Source organism: Vulpes lagopus, chromosome 5 (assembly GCF_018345385.1).
Source record: "Vulpes lagopus strain Blue_001 chromosome 5, ASM1834538v1, whole genome shotgun sequence".
Classification (NCBI taxonomy): Eukaryota; Metazoa; Chordata; class Mammalia; order Carnivora; family Canidae; genus Vulpes; species Vulpes lagopus.
Window position 1 is genome coordinate 17103778 of NC_054828.1, and position 15987 is coordinate 17119764.

Here is a 15987-nt window from a genome sequence, read left to right on the forward strand (position 1 = left end):
GCAACAACAACGTTCTAGAACCAAAACAAACCTTTTTTAAAAAATAAGGAACAAAGTCACCCTTTCCACATCTGTGTTACAGGTGCTTTCACATGTGTGTTACTTTTGCCTTCTCACGTATATTTTTCATATTTTTACATTTTTTGTTACTGTTCCTTTTTGTCACTATAGACTTTCATGATTTATTATTATTAGCCGTTGACTATTTAAGTGGCATCCTTTTCCTCTGCTATTATCATGTGTAGTGAATATTTTCATGCATCCAGCTTCGCTGCTGTTTTGAATATAGCTATCAGGTTATTCCAAGAATCCCACCTTTTAACTTAATGGCAGTTACCATTTAGTTAACTGATAAAGGGCTGTATTATTGGTCATGCCAAAGGTAAGTTAAAATTAGGACTGTATCTGGTGTCCATTTTCAGCAGCATGGTAGAAAGAACCCCATTAAATAAATGTTTCACAGATATTATCTGTGAGTCCAGACAGAAGTCATCAGAAAGCTAAGCGTTCACCCCCTTAGCTTAGTCTCAGCGCCGTGCGGCAGGGCGCCAGTGTGCACATGCAGAACCCTGGGTGCGTGGGAAGGAGCCATGGAAGAGGAGGCCAGAGGGTAGCCAGGATTCCTTCGTGAGGGGACTGGGTGGTGTGGGGCAGAACTGGCTGTGAGGAGGGGTGGGGAAAGGCTGTCCTGCGGCTCTGCGCATGTAGGACACATTGGATCTGGGGTGTGCAGGGAGAAGGGCAGGGCAGGGACGCCCCACACGACGCAGCTGGAACAACCACAGAACCTGAGGAAAGGTGTTTACAAAGGGGCAAGAGGCAACAGGTCACACCTGAGTGCTGGGTGTAACCCTTCCATTGGCAGTGTGTTCACAAAAGGCAGCTCTAAGCAGGGCCTTGAGTGGAAATGGAAATACTGATCGGGCCAGCCAGCTAGGCTGCCAGCCTTGTCGTGGGTGCACACGCCAGCCTGCTCCCCGGGGGCTGTGGGGGTGGGAGCTGGGCACATGCCAATGGCTCGGCCCTCGGCCTCTGTCTCCCTGACTTTATGATACAAGAAGATGCAAAACTAGGCCACCGTCCCGGTCCCTTTCCAGTTCGAGCAGCACTCTTTCTAGAGTGCCATGTGTAGTTTACTAGCGTTAGTAATTAAAGGTGTGCTTGGTTTCCTAAAAAAACGTGTAGCTTAGATTTAATTATTCAGCAACTGATTTTTCTCCCAGTTTTAGAATCAGTAAATCACACAGAAGAATCCTGCAACAAACAAAACAGACCTCTAGCCAGCCAGCTGAACCAACACAGAGACTGGAAGGGTGTGGGTGCTGGAGGAGGGCTCCTCTGTCCCTGAGGGTCAGCTCGTGAAGAATGAATGTTTGGATGCCACTGAGGCAGGGAGAGCTGAGAAGCTATTTTTGGGAACAAAGTGCCACTCAATTCTAAGCGAGCACCGTGTGGGCCTCTGCTGTTCTGCAGCCCGGGGCCTCCAGGACTCGTGCATTATCTGGCTCCTAAAGAATCATTTATTTGTGGAGTAGCTGCTCTGGGCCCAGGCGCTGGGCTAGGTCACAGAGTCTTGTTGGTAAAGACAGGCAGAAGGTAAATAAATATTTCGTGAAAATGGAGAAAAGTGCTCTGGTGTTAAAGACGAAGGCGCTGGCACAGAGAGGCCTGCCTGCAGAGATAGTATGTAGCCGGAGGTGAAAGATGAGCAGTAGCAGAGCCGGATTCCTGCGTCTCCGATAGCCGGTACGGAGGCTAGAAGCCGAGAGAGCGGAGCGTGCTTGAAGAACTGAAAAAGGAGGCCAGGATGGCTAGTGTGGGCACAGGGGGATGGGAGCCAGGTGAGGTTGGGGAGGGAAGGAGGCAGGAATGGATCACGAAGGAACTTGGGGAGTCAGGAACTTGGAGAGTTGTCGAGGGGAAGAGAGGTAGGTGTGTGTGTGTCCAGACAGAGATGATCCACGGTATGTTGTCTGAGGGCAGCTGTGGCTACGATGGACGACAGCACACAGAGCTGGGCAAGCAGGGGGGCAAGCAGGGGTCCAGTCAGGGTCTCTGCACAGGAGATGAGACTTATTTGGGGACTTGTTTTGGAGGCACAATGTGTAGGACTTGTGATCAGTGAGTTGTGAGTGGAAGGGACACATGAGATGACGACCGTCATCTGATTGAGCACCTACATGGATGGTGGCATATTGAGAGAGGAAAGGAGTTGCTCATGGGGACCAAGTGTCCCTTCACTTCTGGATGTAACATTGCGGAGCCCGTGATGCATCCCAGTTGTCAAGCGGTCAACCCATGATTCAGGTCTGGAGCCCTGAGGGAGTCCCAGGGCTGGGGATGTGGACACCGGCTGTGGTGGTAGATGAGGCCATCTAGGGAGGGCCTTGGGTAGAAGCCTCAAGAATTCCAGCATCTGGAGTGGAGGGAAGAACCTGCTAAAGCCACCGCGAAACAAGAAGGAAAGTGGTGTGAGGAGGAACCAAGAAAGAGGAGCTTCAAGGAGGAGGGCTCCACTGTGAGCCGCTTTGATGTGCGACCTTGATCGCAAAGCGTGTCTGCCAGAGTGGTGGCCGGAGGTCACAGTGATGCTCCGCTCACTCGTGTGTGCAGTCGTCCGTGGCCGCCGTGCCCTCGCCTGCTGGGTCGCCGCCGCCGCGTGCTCTTCCCGCCTCCCCTGCCTCTACTCGGGGCTCCCCACCTACGAACCTAACCCCCGGAGGAGACCGGGTGGCGTCCTGCTGTTTGGGTGGGAGGCGGCGAGGCTTCGGTGGCGGGCCTGGCTCGGGCCCGGTCGGGGTCCCTGGGCTCCCCCGCGGCTCCCGAGACCGCACTCCTCTTCCGGTGACGGCGGGGTGAGGCGGAGGGGTCTCCTTGGGGTCTCCTTGGGGTCTCCTTGCGGGCTCCCGCCGTGCAGCGTATCCCCCAGTGACACCCGAGGTGAGCCAGGTGCCCGGAGCCTCGTGCCAGGTGACCTAGGAAGTCAAGGTCACCTGGCGCCGTCAGCCTCCCGCAGGAGCTTGCACCGGGGCTGGGGAGGGGTATGAGGATGGGACCGGTCAGATGACGGCATCGTGACGCCGCCGGAAGGAGCACGCGGCCCGTGGGCGTCCCCGCCGTGTCTTCTGTCCTGCGCAGGCTCTGGGCAGCTCCGTGCACGGGAGGGCACCGGTACGCGAGTGCGCGCGGCCGGCCGGGCTCCCGAGGAGCGGCACAGGGCTGCAGACAGCTTGGCGGGGCCTAGGAGCTTGAGCGGCTGCTGGAAAGAGGGTGTCGGGCAGGAAACGGTCACCGGGAAAAGCGTGGGGGGCGTGGGGGGCCCAGGGGTTGCGTCCGGGGCAGAGCCGGGATGTGTTCGTTCATGCACCGAGCAGGTGGGAGTGCCTTCTGGGGCTGGGTAGGAGCAGGATTTAGCTGCAGCCCTGCCCCTAGGCCTGCGCCCCAGGGGGAGGCCAGAGAAGGCCTAGGTGACGTCCTGACCGGCACGCGGTGGTGCAGAATGCTGTGCCGCGGCGGGGGTGTCCCGGGGCCCCCGAGTCCCGGAAGGAGTCCGACCAGGACGCCCGTGCTGTTCTGTGAAGCTTTCTTTGTAAGATTAGTTGGAGATTGGCTGAAGTCTTCACCCTGGTCTGTAGATGTCACACGGCGCTGAGCACGTGCTCATTTGCTTGCAAAGGCACAAGGTTAAGAGGGATGTGATTTCCCCGTTTCACACTCCAGCCAGAACCTGAGAGATTCCGAGATGGAGAATGACAGGATTGTTCCCACAGCAGAGCTCCGTGTCCCCGAGGCCGATGAGCTCATCGCACCCGGGACACCCATCCAGTTCGATATTGTCCTTCCTGCCACAGAGTTCCTGGAGCAGAACAGAGGGAACAGGTACACCCCGAGGGGGGTGCGGGGTGGGCTCCTGGAGAAACGAGAGGAAACTCGAGGTCTTCTCGAGGTCTTCGGTGCCAGCAACCACCTGCCAAGGCTGTTGCTGTTCTGACTTAGAGCTCGGGAGTTCACGTCCTTTTAGCCGAAAAGGTCTTGATTGTCGGACTCTGGCGGTTCCCCTAGGCGCATCAACCCTTTCGGTGAGACCGAGGACGAGACATTCCCAGAAGCAGAAGGTGAGTGGCTGGGGCACTCCTTCCCCCTCACAGAATGATGCGAGTCACTGAAAGGAGACGGGCACTCACGGTCCAGGGAGCCAGGACTTGGACTGTGAAGCAGAATAGTGACCCACTGATTATCCTCTGGAAACTCAGCAGGTCTGTGCAGTTAAGGCAGATCTTGGGTCAAACCTGAAGGGAAGTGGGCAGATTTTCTGCAAGTGTTGCACTGTTGGCCTCATCCATGCCCTTTCTGCGACTCCCACATAGAAAGTTCCCGAGCCTAAATCAGGTATCAGATTACTCCAAAACAGATCCAGAGAGAATGAAATGGTCACATCAAAATGCAATCATGGTGAGTCATAAATATGCTGTTTCATTTTAGCCAAAGACACGCATCACAGCTCATTCTTGAATTTGAAGATATGTGTAAATGGAATTTAAGTTCAGATTTTTGACACGTGATGTACATCCTTAGAGTAGAGCTGACTGAAACTTGGTGCTCCCTAGAGCAGAACCTGAGTTCCCAGCCAAGGCAATTTAGGAGCTAGAAGTGCTGCCAAGACCTCATTTTCACACTGCCTCATGACTGAAGCCTGAGACTCATTAGAATAAAATGGCCTTAAATTTAAAAGTAGGACCTGAGAGTTGATACTCCTTACAGAATTATTAGCCAGAAAGGGGGTCAGTGGAGAGAGGGAGGGAGGATCTGCCTCAGATCTGCCCCTCCGCTTGTCTCTGACTGACCTTCTATATAATTCACAGCATAAAGTCTATTTAAAAAAAACTTTCAAATTTACGGAAACTATCTTCTTATGGAAATAACTGCTTATAATTTTACTAGTTATATTTTCCTAATCTTTTGTTACTTATTTTGAAGGGCAAGGACACTAATAGGGCAAGTGAGGAAAAAGCAGTCATCTGTGTAAAATGGTAGATAAATGAGTTATTGTTCTTACAAGGAAAAAAAAAAACGCCTTTAAACCTTCGTGATTTTGCAGTCACAGTTGCTGTTACTCAGTTTTGTTGGTTACATGCCATGACCAGGAAGCCAGTACTGTTTCACTAGAATCAGATAAGAAAGTCGTTTAAGATGTGCGTTAGTTTATGGGGTCCCCTCACTGCCCTGCAGCAACGCCTGATGTGCACACACTGAAGGAGCCCCAATTATCAGGTCTTCTGTTCTTCAGATATTTTCTTCTTTAGGAGGACTCTGACAGTAGGCCCAAGAATTTTCTATCATCTAAGTGGAGAAGCTCTTATTTTCAGAGAAAAGATGCATATAGTGCCACCGGCATTAGTCACCTAGAGTTTTAGTGCTAGAAGGATGTCATCTGGTACTAAGGTCTCATTCTATAGATGCACTAAGAGAGGTGCTTCTCTAGACCTGTAGTAGTTCCTGAGACAAAACGTAGATGATAAGGAGATTTCAGGGCTCTGGCAGTGTGGATTTATTCAAGCACAGTGTTGAGACTTTTGGTGGAAAGCCTCTGTGGGAGGCAAAGCAGACCTGAGGTGTGCAGCCCGTTCCGCGCCTGGCACCGGGGACTGGCGGCAGGCAGGAAGAGAATGTGCTCCTGAGTGGAGGTCACTGTCTTGCAGATTCCCTTCTGCAACAGATGTTTATAGTTCGGTTTTTGGGATCAATGGCAGTTAAAACAGACACCACTACCGAAGTGATTTATGAAGCAATGAGACAAGTGCTGGCTGCTCGGGCTATTCACAACATCTTCCGAATGACAGAATCGCACCTGATGGTCACCAGCCAGACCCTGAGGTATGCTGTCTTGTTTCGGGCGGTCTTACTGTGCTGGCAGATTGCCCATGTAAGGCACATTTACTCATCTAGAACGTTCATACTAGAATATTCATTTGATCAGAGTAAGTGAAGATGCTACTCATCTCTGCCCTGTTCCTTTTTATATTTTAATCTTATAAGGTATGTTGGGGAGAAGCTGCTCCCCTAAGTAATGGATACCTTCAAAATTTAGTGGAGAGTGAATCCTACTGTTTATAAGGCGCCATCACTCCAGAGCTGCTCTGTGTATCTCAGAGCTTGAAAAAGGGTTTTTTTCATTTCTGAATACACTATTTTTTAAAATTCACAACAGTGAAAACAGAACACGAACCTACCTGAGTTGACTAAACCACCACCAGTAGAATCTGATTAATATTTTTTGAGATAAAAATAAAGCCAGGTGATGTTAACTACATGATTTGGGGTTTCAGGTTAATAAGATCTAGATGGGTGATGGCAGAGGACTGTCAAGCCGCGGATGGCATAGGTAGGCTTCGCTAACATATGCACCATCTAGGAGTACTCAGTGTAGCACTTGAAACAGAACTAAATTGTGAACTGAAATGTTTTAAGTGTAAAATACAGAACACATTTCTAAGATCTCATACCAACCCCCCAAAAAGAATGCAAAATAGCTCATTAACTTTTATATTAATAAAGTGTCTAGCTGGTAGTATTTTAGATCTTTTAGATTAAGAAAAGTATATTACTTTCCCGGTTTCACTCTTTGATGTGGCTAGGAAGTTTTAAATTATGTATGAATCTTATATTTTATTTCTGTGAGACAGCAGCCCTGCTTTAGAGTCAAAATGTCTAGGTTTATTCCTGGCTTTGGCTTTTGTTAGTTGTACGACCTGGGCAAGTTTTAACCTGTGTGCATCAGTTTCTTCGGCTGTAAGATGAAAATAACCATATCCACACCTCATAGTGCTGTCATGAGGAGTTAATACACATAAAATACACTTAAATATTTACAACCACAACTGGCATCAAAGAAAATGCTCAATAAATGTTAGCTTCTAAAAAGGTAAGCAAGATTTCATTAACAATCAGAATATAATTTCTCCCATTCATTAAAATCAGTCCTTTTTATTATAAACCTTATAGTGAGAATAAACTTCCTATAAATAAAACCTTATAAAATAAAGGTTAAAACCTTATAATAAAACATATTTATTTAAAGGTTTTCTCCAAGCATGTCCTGCACCTTTTATGGGTACTGGCTCCCTGTTCTTATAATCTCCACCAAAAAGATCAGAGTAAATACATACAAAAGCATTGTGAAAAATGATAGTACATCAAAGAACACTATCAAAGTACAAAGACAACCCACAGAATGGGAGAAAATATTTGCAAATCATGTATATAAAGAACTCATACGGAAAACAACAAAAAGACCTCAAAACAAAAAATGGACAAAGGACTTGAGTAAACATTTCTCCAGAGAAGATATAGAAATGGCGAACAAACACAAAGAAAGATGCTCGGTGTCCTTAGTTATTAGGGAAATGCAAATCAGGTCCACAGTGAGATATCACTTAACACTTGCTAGGATGGCTGTAATTTTTTTAAAAAGGAAAATAAAAGCACTAGTTAAGAATCCATCGCTGATGGGAATTGTTAAGACAATCCAGCCACTATAGGAAATAGTCTGGCAGTGCTCCATGAATTAAACCCAGAATTCCCAGAGAACTGAAAACAGGTGTTCAAATAAAAACGTTTACACTCATGTTTGTAACTCATGATAGTCAAAGAGTGGAAATAATCCAGACGTCTGCCAACAAAGTAATAGGTACACAAAACGTGGTATTTTACATATAGTGGAATACGACTCAGCCTTAAAGAGGAATGAAGTCCTCGCACGTGGTGATTGTTGAACCCTGAAAACATTCTGCCAAGTGAAAGAGGCCAGACTCACAGTGTCCGCCACTGTGTATGGTCATTTACACGAACGATCCAGGGTAGGCAAATCCAGAGAGAGGGTAGGCAAATCCAGAGAGAGAGAGAGAACAGGTTAGTGGTTGCCAGAAGCTGAGAGGAGAATGAATGGAGAGGGACTGCTTAATGGGTGCAGAGCTTCCTTGTGAGGTGATGAAAGACTTTTGGAATCTGACAGTGGTGGTGGTTGTACAATGGGGTTAATGTACCAAATGTCAACAGTGATCAGTTTTATGTCAGGTGTATTTTACCGCAGTACACACACAGACGCATCCCTGAACTGGAATTCACATTTGGGGACAATTTAGAAGTCCCACAGAAAATTGGACCTTAAGAGGGAAATCTATGTTACCTGATTTAGATTGTTACAAAGATGTTTGCATTTATGAAAAAATTTTGCAAAATACCTAAACTTAACCCAACTTGAGGGAAATTGTTTATGATGTATTTTTTTAATCTTTAAATTCATATTCATTAATAGGGACGTATAAAAATATAACATTTATTTAGCTTTGTAGAGTACTAAAAATTCCATACACATTTTCTCCTCGTCTTTACCACCTCTTTGAAGTGGGGCTTCTTATCCCAGTTTTACGAACAAAGCAGTTGAGAAGTCAGGGTGACCTGCACAAAATCAGCGCTGAGCAGCCAGGTTATAGTCCTCTGATTATAAACCCTGTGTTTTAACAAGTATAACTGCATGTATAACCGCTTTACTGAGATATGACTTAAATTCACCCATTTAAAGTATTTTTAGTATATCCAGAATTGTGCAGCCATCACCGTAAACTCTTTTCAAACATTTTCATCCTCCCCAAAGAAAACCCATAGCCTTTGGCACCCGTTCCCTTTCCCCTGAAGCCCACCCAGCCGTAGGCAGCCATTAGCCACTAATCTTCTAGGTCTATAGATTTGCCTGTTTGGGACACTTCACATCAATGGAATTATAACCATTTTTTTAAACACAGATAATAGACTTTTTGCTTTCACCCACAGAATTTATAGCAAACCAGCAATAGATAATATACCACATTTAGAAAGTAGAGATTTGTATGTATATATGATAGCAGTAGACAGTGGGATGCAGTGTGTTTTCCCAGACACATCAACCTGTTACTAGGTGGTGCTCTGAGTGCCCTTCGGGGAATGCACGTGGACACCTTCGTAAACAGTACTCTCTGCACACCCAGACAGACACAGAATAGTTTTGTTAAAATCTGTCCATTTCTTTCACCCCACTCCAGATTTAATTTTTAAAAAATGTTTATCAAACACTGCAAGGGAAAGCCTGTAGTCAATAAATGTCTGTTGGGAAGCGTGCTGTGCAGAACCCAACCCATCCATGCTCTACGTCAGCACCCTGCAGAATGACAAAGCTGAAACACGAAATTCTCCCTTTGTTGTCTTCTTCTGTAAAGATACACCCCGAGCTTTAAACTACACGGGTTCAACAGAGGCAGGAGCCGTGGCACATGCTCCCTCCCTGTGGACAGTGACGCAGAGCCATGTCACCTTGGCCTCAGCCAGGCCTTCTGTTTCCATGTTTGGAGATTCATGTGATTACGTTCTGAACTTCTACAGACACTTCTAAGCATATGTTTATCCAACGTGTGTAATGTAATGAATCTCTTAAAATTTCAGGTTGATAGATCCTCAGACTCAAGTAACAAGGGCCAATGTAAGTACCTGCATACACACGGACTCTACTGGTTTATTCCTTAAGTCAAAGTTGGCACTTTATCACTCTTGCCAAATCTAATGTCTGTCTCTACTAGTGCACCTTTTCCGTGATGTTTCCCAGGGAGAATGACTTGTCTGTTTTTGAATTCCAGTTGTGTGATACTCTCTTCCTGTTATTTCCAGTTTGAACTCACCAGCGTCACCCAGTTCGCTGCTCATCAAGAGAACAAGAGGCTGGTTGGCTTCGTGGTCCGCACGCCTGAATCCACAGGGGGAGAGGCTCTCAGCACATACATTTTTGAAAGCAACTCAGAAGGCGAAAAGGTCTTATTATTTTTTTCATCTTAGGATTCCATAATCTGTCCAGAGATTTAAAGGGGTTTTTGTACCATCCCCTGGATATTTAGATGACTATGCTGTTTCCCCAGTGAGTTTAGAGAATACGTCTAGGAAGGCCCCACTGAAAGCAAACCGACTGGAATATGGTTTCCCCATAGAAAGTACACGTCATCCTAAACAGTGATGAAGAATGTTCACAGTGGGATATGGTTATTTAGAAGAGGTATCAAGAAATGTTAAAAGCAATTGCCTTCAAGTTTCTTCTTTTAAAATTAAAACAAAAGTTACAATAAATAAAATCTAGTTTCAGGGCAAGCCAAGGAAGCAGACATCAGGAAACTGTTCTTGTTTAGTATGAAAAATATTGTGAATGTATTTACTACTTAGAATTAATCAAAATTAACCAACTCTTCTTTCAGCAAATACCCATTTGCTGTCATGCCCATGAACATGCTGTGGCTGACTATGAGAGAAAGCAGTAAGATATTCCTTTAAGAAATGTACATTCTGGGATAACCTCAGTTGCCACTGAACCTGCACACACTGGCAACAGGAAGCCCTGAGTGATGATTCTCCTACAGCCAGGTCCTTGAGCAGTGACCTCACTGGACTTCCATAATCACAGTTTTCCCCTAAAGTTTTCCCCACAGTTTCCCCTTTCTTTATCCTTTTCCACCTTTGCCAAACACTGCTTTTCTTGTCTTGCAGATATGTTATGCTATTAATTTGGGAAAAGAAATCATTGAGGTTCAGAAGGTAAGGTGCATTTTAGTGCTGGTTTTATCAACTGCTCCAAAGATCTATATACATACTCAGATTTCTCTCAAAAAGAAGAAAGGATGTTCACTAGGCAGCATGGCCAAAGATTTCCTGTGTGCATTCTAACCACCAGACTAGCCAGGTCCACAATCACAGGTGGCACACATGGAGTTCTTAATAAATACCACTGCTGCAGCTCTTGCTTTATATTATTGATTTTTTTGCTTGCTGTTGTTGGCTAGATATCCCTTTTCAAATGAAGGTGATGGAAACATCTACCATTGCTCGAGGGCTCTGCTCCTCAGAACATCACAGAACTCCCCTGGAAATGCACTAGATGTGAAGGTTCCCGTACCTCCCCTCCCTGCAGCCGCTTACAGTCCTCCATTCACCAAACACATATCTGAGAGCTGAGTTTATAAAAGAAAAACCTTGGAATTAAAGCAGTAAGCAATACAGGTCCTGCTGCAGGAGGCTTCTGGTTCAGCGCGTGCAGTGAGGCTTCCGGTCGTGGAAATGGCCTGTATCTGCACTGCTTAATATGCAGATTGAATGTCGCTAATGTGACTGTGGACCTGGATTTTTACATTTTATTTTAAGCAATAATGTCCAGCTAGTGAGTACCACACCGGCAGTTCAGTCATTAGGAGGTGAGGGGGTAGGAAGGCCAAGGACTAAGGCCAACACACACGAAATAGTAGCAGGCAGTGTGAGTTAGTGTTTTATGGTCTAGATCAGGAGTAAAGGGCAAGACGGCAGCCTTCTAGGCTTACATCTTTTGGAACACCAGAGCAGCCATATACGGTATGTAAAGGAATGCTGTGTTCCAATAAAACTTTATATAAAATAAATAAATAAAATAAAACTTTATATAAAACAAGCGGTGAGCCCACATGGCCGTGGTTTGCCAGCTCTTGGGACAGCGAGACAGAGAGAAGGGAGCTAAAGATCCAGAAACAAAGGTACTGTAAAGGAAGTTCCTCTCTGGACTCTTCCTGGGAAGATGATTATGATTTGTCTACATGAACGATATTTTTTGGCTGAGAGCAAAACCTTGCCCTAGATTCTAGAAGTAATGCAATTGAGTTTTTTCGGAGAAGCAAGGAGACTTCCCTTGAAGGCACACACAGAAGGAATGAGGCCAGATTACAGAACATCATGAAAACCAAGCCGGGGGGGGGGGGGGGGGGGTCTTAAGTGCATTTTAAGCGTTTTCTTTTCTCCTTCTTAAACTCCTCTAACTTCAGGATCCAGAAGCATTGGCTCAGTTAATGCTGTCCATACCACTAACCAATGATGGAAAATATGTACTGTTAAACGATCAACCAGATGACAGTGACGGAAGTCCAAGTGAAAATAGAGGCGCAGAATCTGAAGCATAACTCTCTTGGGCCTTTGGGGGACGAGCACCCAGGAAGGAGAGCTACCCCCCTAAAGGTTTTCAACTTCTTTGATATACAGGCCCACGACCTGGTTTCAGAATGCTGACAATCGTTTGTGGAATGTCCTCTGGATGCCTTGATACTGAGAGATGGGAGGGAAACAGAAATGGTTGACAACCTTCCTACCCATCTACAAATGTTATTTTAGGTGCTTTGTGGTAAGTCTTTTTCTTAGATTGTACTGTTCAGTGCTCAGAATGAAAGTTAATGAAAAAATGCATTGTTCACTTTATTCAATTGTCATCTCTTCAGTTTCTAGTACTTTTTAAAAAATGGTAAAAGCCTAGATTTATAATTTGATAAACACTAAATATTTCCTATTAATACAACCTATTTTTATATTTTACTTAATGAACTTTAAGTGCCTGTCACTCTGAAAATTGTGTATTTATAATCAAGCTTGTCTCACAGTTGGACCTAATAGCATTAATTTGTGCACTCAAGTGAGGAGCACTGCTTTAAGGCCTGAGCACTAGCAAAACTGCAGGTCTAGTTTTGATCATTTTTCCAAACATGCAATAAAAAGACTAGCAGATGAGGACCACAAAGGATGTTCAGTTTTACAATGGAACCTTAATGAATGAGCATTCAGAAGTTTATGGTCCTCTAGATACTGTTTTTAGTGGGGATCACCATGGAAGCTGTACCAGTTCCTGATTCTCTTGAGCCAGACCCTCCTCAAGGAAGGGACCAATGAATTTTAAAACTCACTTGAAGCACAGCTGGTTGTGGGGCTTGGTGCAAAGTTCCTGTTTCCACCCCTACCTACAAAATAAGTATGATCTGGAATTGACATAGTGTGTTTAATTATAACCAAGTTCAACAGAATATCCTTGTCTTTGTAATAAATTAACCTAGCAATGAATGCTAGCAAATAAAAACTATCATTCTGTTTCTTTCTTTTGCTTTTTATGGGTGTTTTCTGGAATATCCTCAGAAGAAAACTAAAGGCTGTTCTGTAGCTTCAATGTTAATTTCCAAAAAATTAGGACATAATGAAATCACAGCAGAGAGGGAGGTACCATCAAATACTTCTATTAACATGGATACAAGGTGATCGCAGTATCAAGTTGTTAAAAGGTGTTGCTTTTAAAATGGTGGATTAATAGAACAGTTTTTATAATCCCAAAGTAATGTTACAGGGTCCTCAGGAATCCATTTCTATAATGTGTACATCATGGTATTGGTTCAGTGTTAATAGTAACTTACAAAAATGTGTATATCCTAACCAAACCAAATTAAATCAGTAAGTTCTCTGGTAGGCCACAAAAGCCACAGTCCCGAATTTCTTTTTCTTGTTAGAATTGTTCAGGGTAGGAAGGATGAATCCAGTCATGAACAATACTGTTAGAAACTGAAATCAACTTTTTTCATTGGTAAAACTTTAAAAAATGTGTGGCTTAACTAAGCCACAAAGCATGCAAATCATAAGGAAAAAAAGAGCTGGAAATCTGGTACATTAAAACTGCGTCACAAAAAAACAGAATGAAAATAAAATTAACTGAACATATTAAGCAAGCACAGATGACAAAAATTTGTTTACAGTCTGCCAATTAGTAAGAAAAAGATACACTGAAAACAAAACAGAATAGAAAGGGTTTTAAATATGTTCAATTTCATAAAATAATCAAGGAAATGCAAAGTAAAACACTGTGAAGTGATATATCCATCAGACTGTTGAAACGTGGCTGGAAATAGGGTGATGGGGAAGGTCCCCCACTGGTGGGATGGGGAAGCTTGGCATCTGTATCCATCGCGCTTGTACCTGACCCTACCACCTGGATTCACTCTTCACACATATGCCCAGAGACACATACATACAGTAACAGTTACAGAGTCCTACTCATAGTATCTCAAATTTGGAAATGACCCTCATTGTCATCAACTGAATATTGGGAAGGAAAATTAAATGAACTCTAGTTATATGCATCTATGTGGATGGATTTCAAAACCAGTACTGAAAAAGTCCTTTAAGTACATGGAGTCCATTTATAGTAACTGTTAAAAACAGGCAAACCATCACCATGTTACTTAGAAAAATACAGATAGGTTGTAACACTAGAGAAAAGGAGGGAATAGTTCCCACCAAAATTCTGCATTGTGGTTTCCTCCAGAGTGGCAACGTGAGCTGAGATCTGAGGCAGGAGCAACAGGCTTTTTTACCTACATGGTAGCTACCCAAGTGTTGTTTACTGTAGATTTTATTTATTCATGAGAGAGACACAGGCATCGGGAGCCCGATGTGGGACTCGATCCCAGGACCCCAAGATCACGACCTGAGCCGAAGGCAGATGCTCAACTGCTGAGCCACCCAGGTGTCCCAAGTGTTGTTTTTATGTTCTCTAGAGTACAAACATACTATATTCTTTTGTCTCTGTTTCCCATTACTCTGTGAAATCTATGGCACGAACCAGGGACAGCAATCACCAAATCTCTCACTGAGGTTGGGGACATAAACCTTTGAAGATTATTCTGATATTCAGTAATTATGTCTACTTAAAGTGCATCTCTAATGCTTTATTACCTTTTGTGCTGATTCTGAAGTGATTTAAATACTGTAAAATTAATATAGATAGGAGTTTCTGGATAAAAAAGTATTGACTTTCCCCCTCACTTTAATGATAATGAGGCATTACTAAAGAATATTTCCCTACACAAAGATCTTACATACGTTATAGAATGTACAGTCTTTAAAGAAGATGCCAGAATTATTACATCAGATCTACACTGATGGGAAGATAAATGTCCTCTCCTTTGCTGAGTATGACTCCACTAATGGGAACAACTTGATTATCAGGTAACCTAGGTTTTATAGTAAAGAGTCAAACAAAATATCCATACATTTGCCCAAAATGACTTCGTATTTTGTATTCGTATACACTAGATATAAGAACTTTTTGTATAAGCTAAGCACTAATTTTGCCATCACCATTTCAGAGTTCATTGCATGATGTCCACTTAATCTCTAGAGATTTCAACTTATTCTAGATTCCTTTTTTTAATCTGAAATCTCTAATAACCTGTCAAATTCTTCTTAATATCTAAAAACTTGAAATTGTAGTGTTAAAATTTTCTTAAAATGAATATCATCAGTATGAAACCTTAAACTTTAGCTGGAAAAAAAAACAAAATTATTAAGTTTGTTAAAATCTTTTTACATTTAGCCATCCAAGAGTAACATGATATATGTGATGGCATAATCCCACTTTCCCCTAATTACAAATTTACTACCTCAGAAGACAAAAGGAGCAGCCATCGGACTTTACCAAGAACAATTTCTCCAGTGTAGGACAGCTGATCCTTGAACACCATGGAGGTGAGGGGCACCAACCCCTTCATGCAATCAAATATCTGCATGTAACTTCTGACTCCCCAGAAACTTAACTAAGAGCCTACCATTGACTGGAAGCCTTATAATGAACACATGCTGTATATATCATTGAACTATATTCTATATTCTTTCAATAAACTAGAGCTATTAAAATCATAAGAGAATACACATTTATCATACTATATTTTTGAAAACTGCATGTAAGTTGACCAACACTGTCTCCTGTCTCCAGTGTAATATTTAAAAGATTATTATTACTGTTTCAGTTCAACTGTTTGCAAATGGCACTAGTTATCTCCAACATTAAACACTGTAAAACAAGGATCCCTTCTCAGGATTAGGATTTAAAATTAAACATTCATGTGGGTTCTTTTTATTTGAAAGTAACAAGGAATAAAAAGACCAAAAATGTACAAAGGAAAGTAAAAGTTCTTCACTTGGGATACATGGAGCGGTGCCAATACCAATTTTATACTTGAAATTTTTACATATACACGTGCAAGTATTGATTTCCTGTATTTATTAAAGGGGACTCCAAAAAGGTTAATGTTAAGTACTGGTTTAAGACATTCAATTTTGAACATAAACATTAGGGGAAGGAAG

General features: G+C 43.6%; 1 protein-coding gene across 8 annotated transcripts in view; it reads left to right on the plus strand.

Moving 5' to 3' along the window:
- APPL2 (adaptor protein, phosphotyrosine interacting with PH domain and leucine zipper 2) overlaps positions 1-12937 on the plus strand; it is a 49918-nt gene extending 36981 nt beyond the window's left edge. Inside the window, exons 15-22 of one of the 8 annotated variants that reach the window (XM_041754142.1) lie at positions 3721-3879; positions 4063-4115; positions 5700-5874; positions 9475-9511; positions 9697-9837; positions 10272-10330; positions 10561-10608; positions 11859-12937. In XM_041754142.1, the coding sequence (XP_041610076.1) occupies positions 3721-3879; positions 4063-4115; positions 5700-5874; positions 9475-9511; positions 9697-9837; positions 10272-10330; positions 10561-10608; positions 11859-11883 (697 nt within the window). In that variant the 3' untranslated portion in view covers positions 11884-12937. The remainder of the gene's footprint in view (positions 1-3720; positions 3880-4062; positions 4116-5699; positions 5875-9474; positions 9512-9696; positions 9838-10271; positions 10331-10560; positions 10609-11858) is intronic. The other 7 variants (XM_041754141.1, XM_041754140.1, XM_041754144.1 and 4 more) reach the window with 7 other exon arrangements.
- The last annotated feature ends 3050 nt before the right edge of the window (positions 12938-15987 follow it).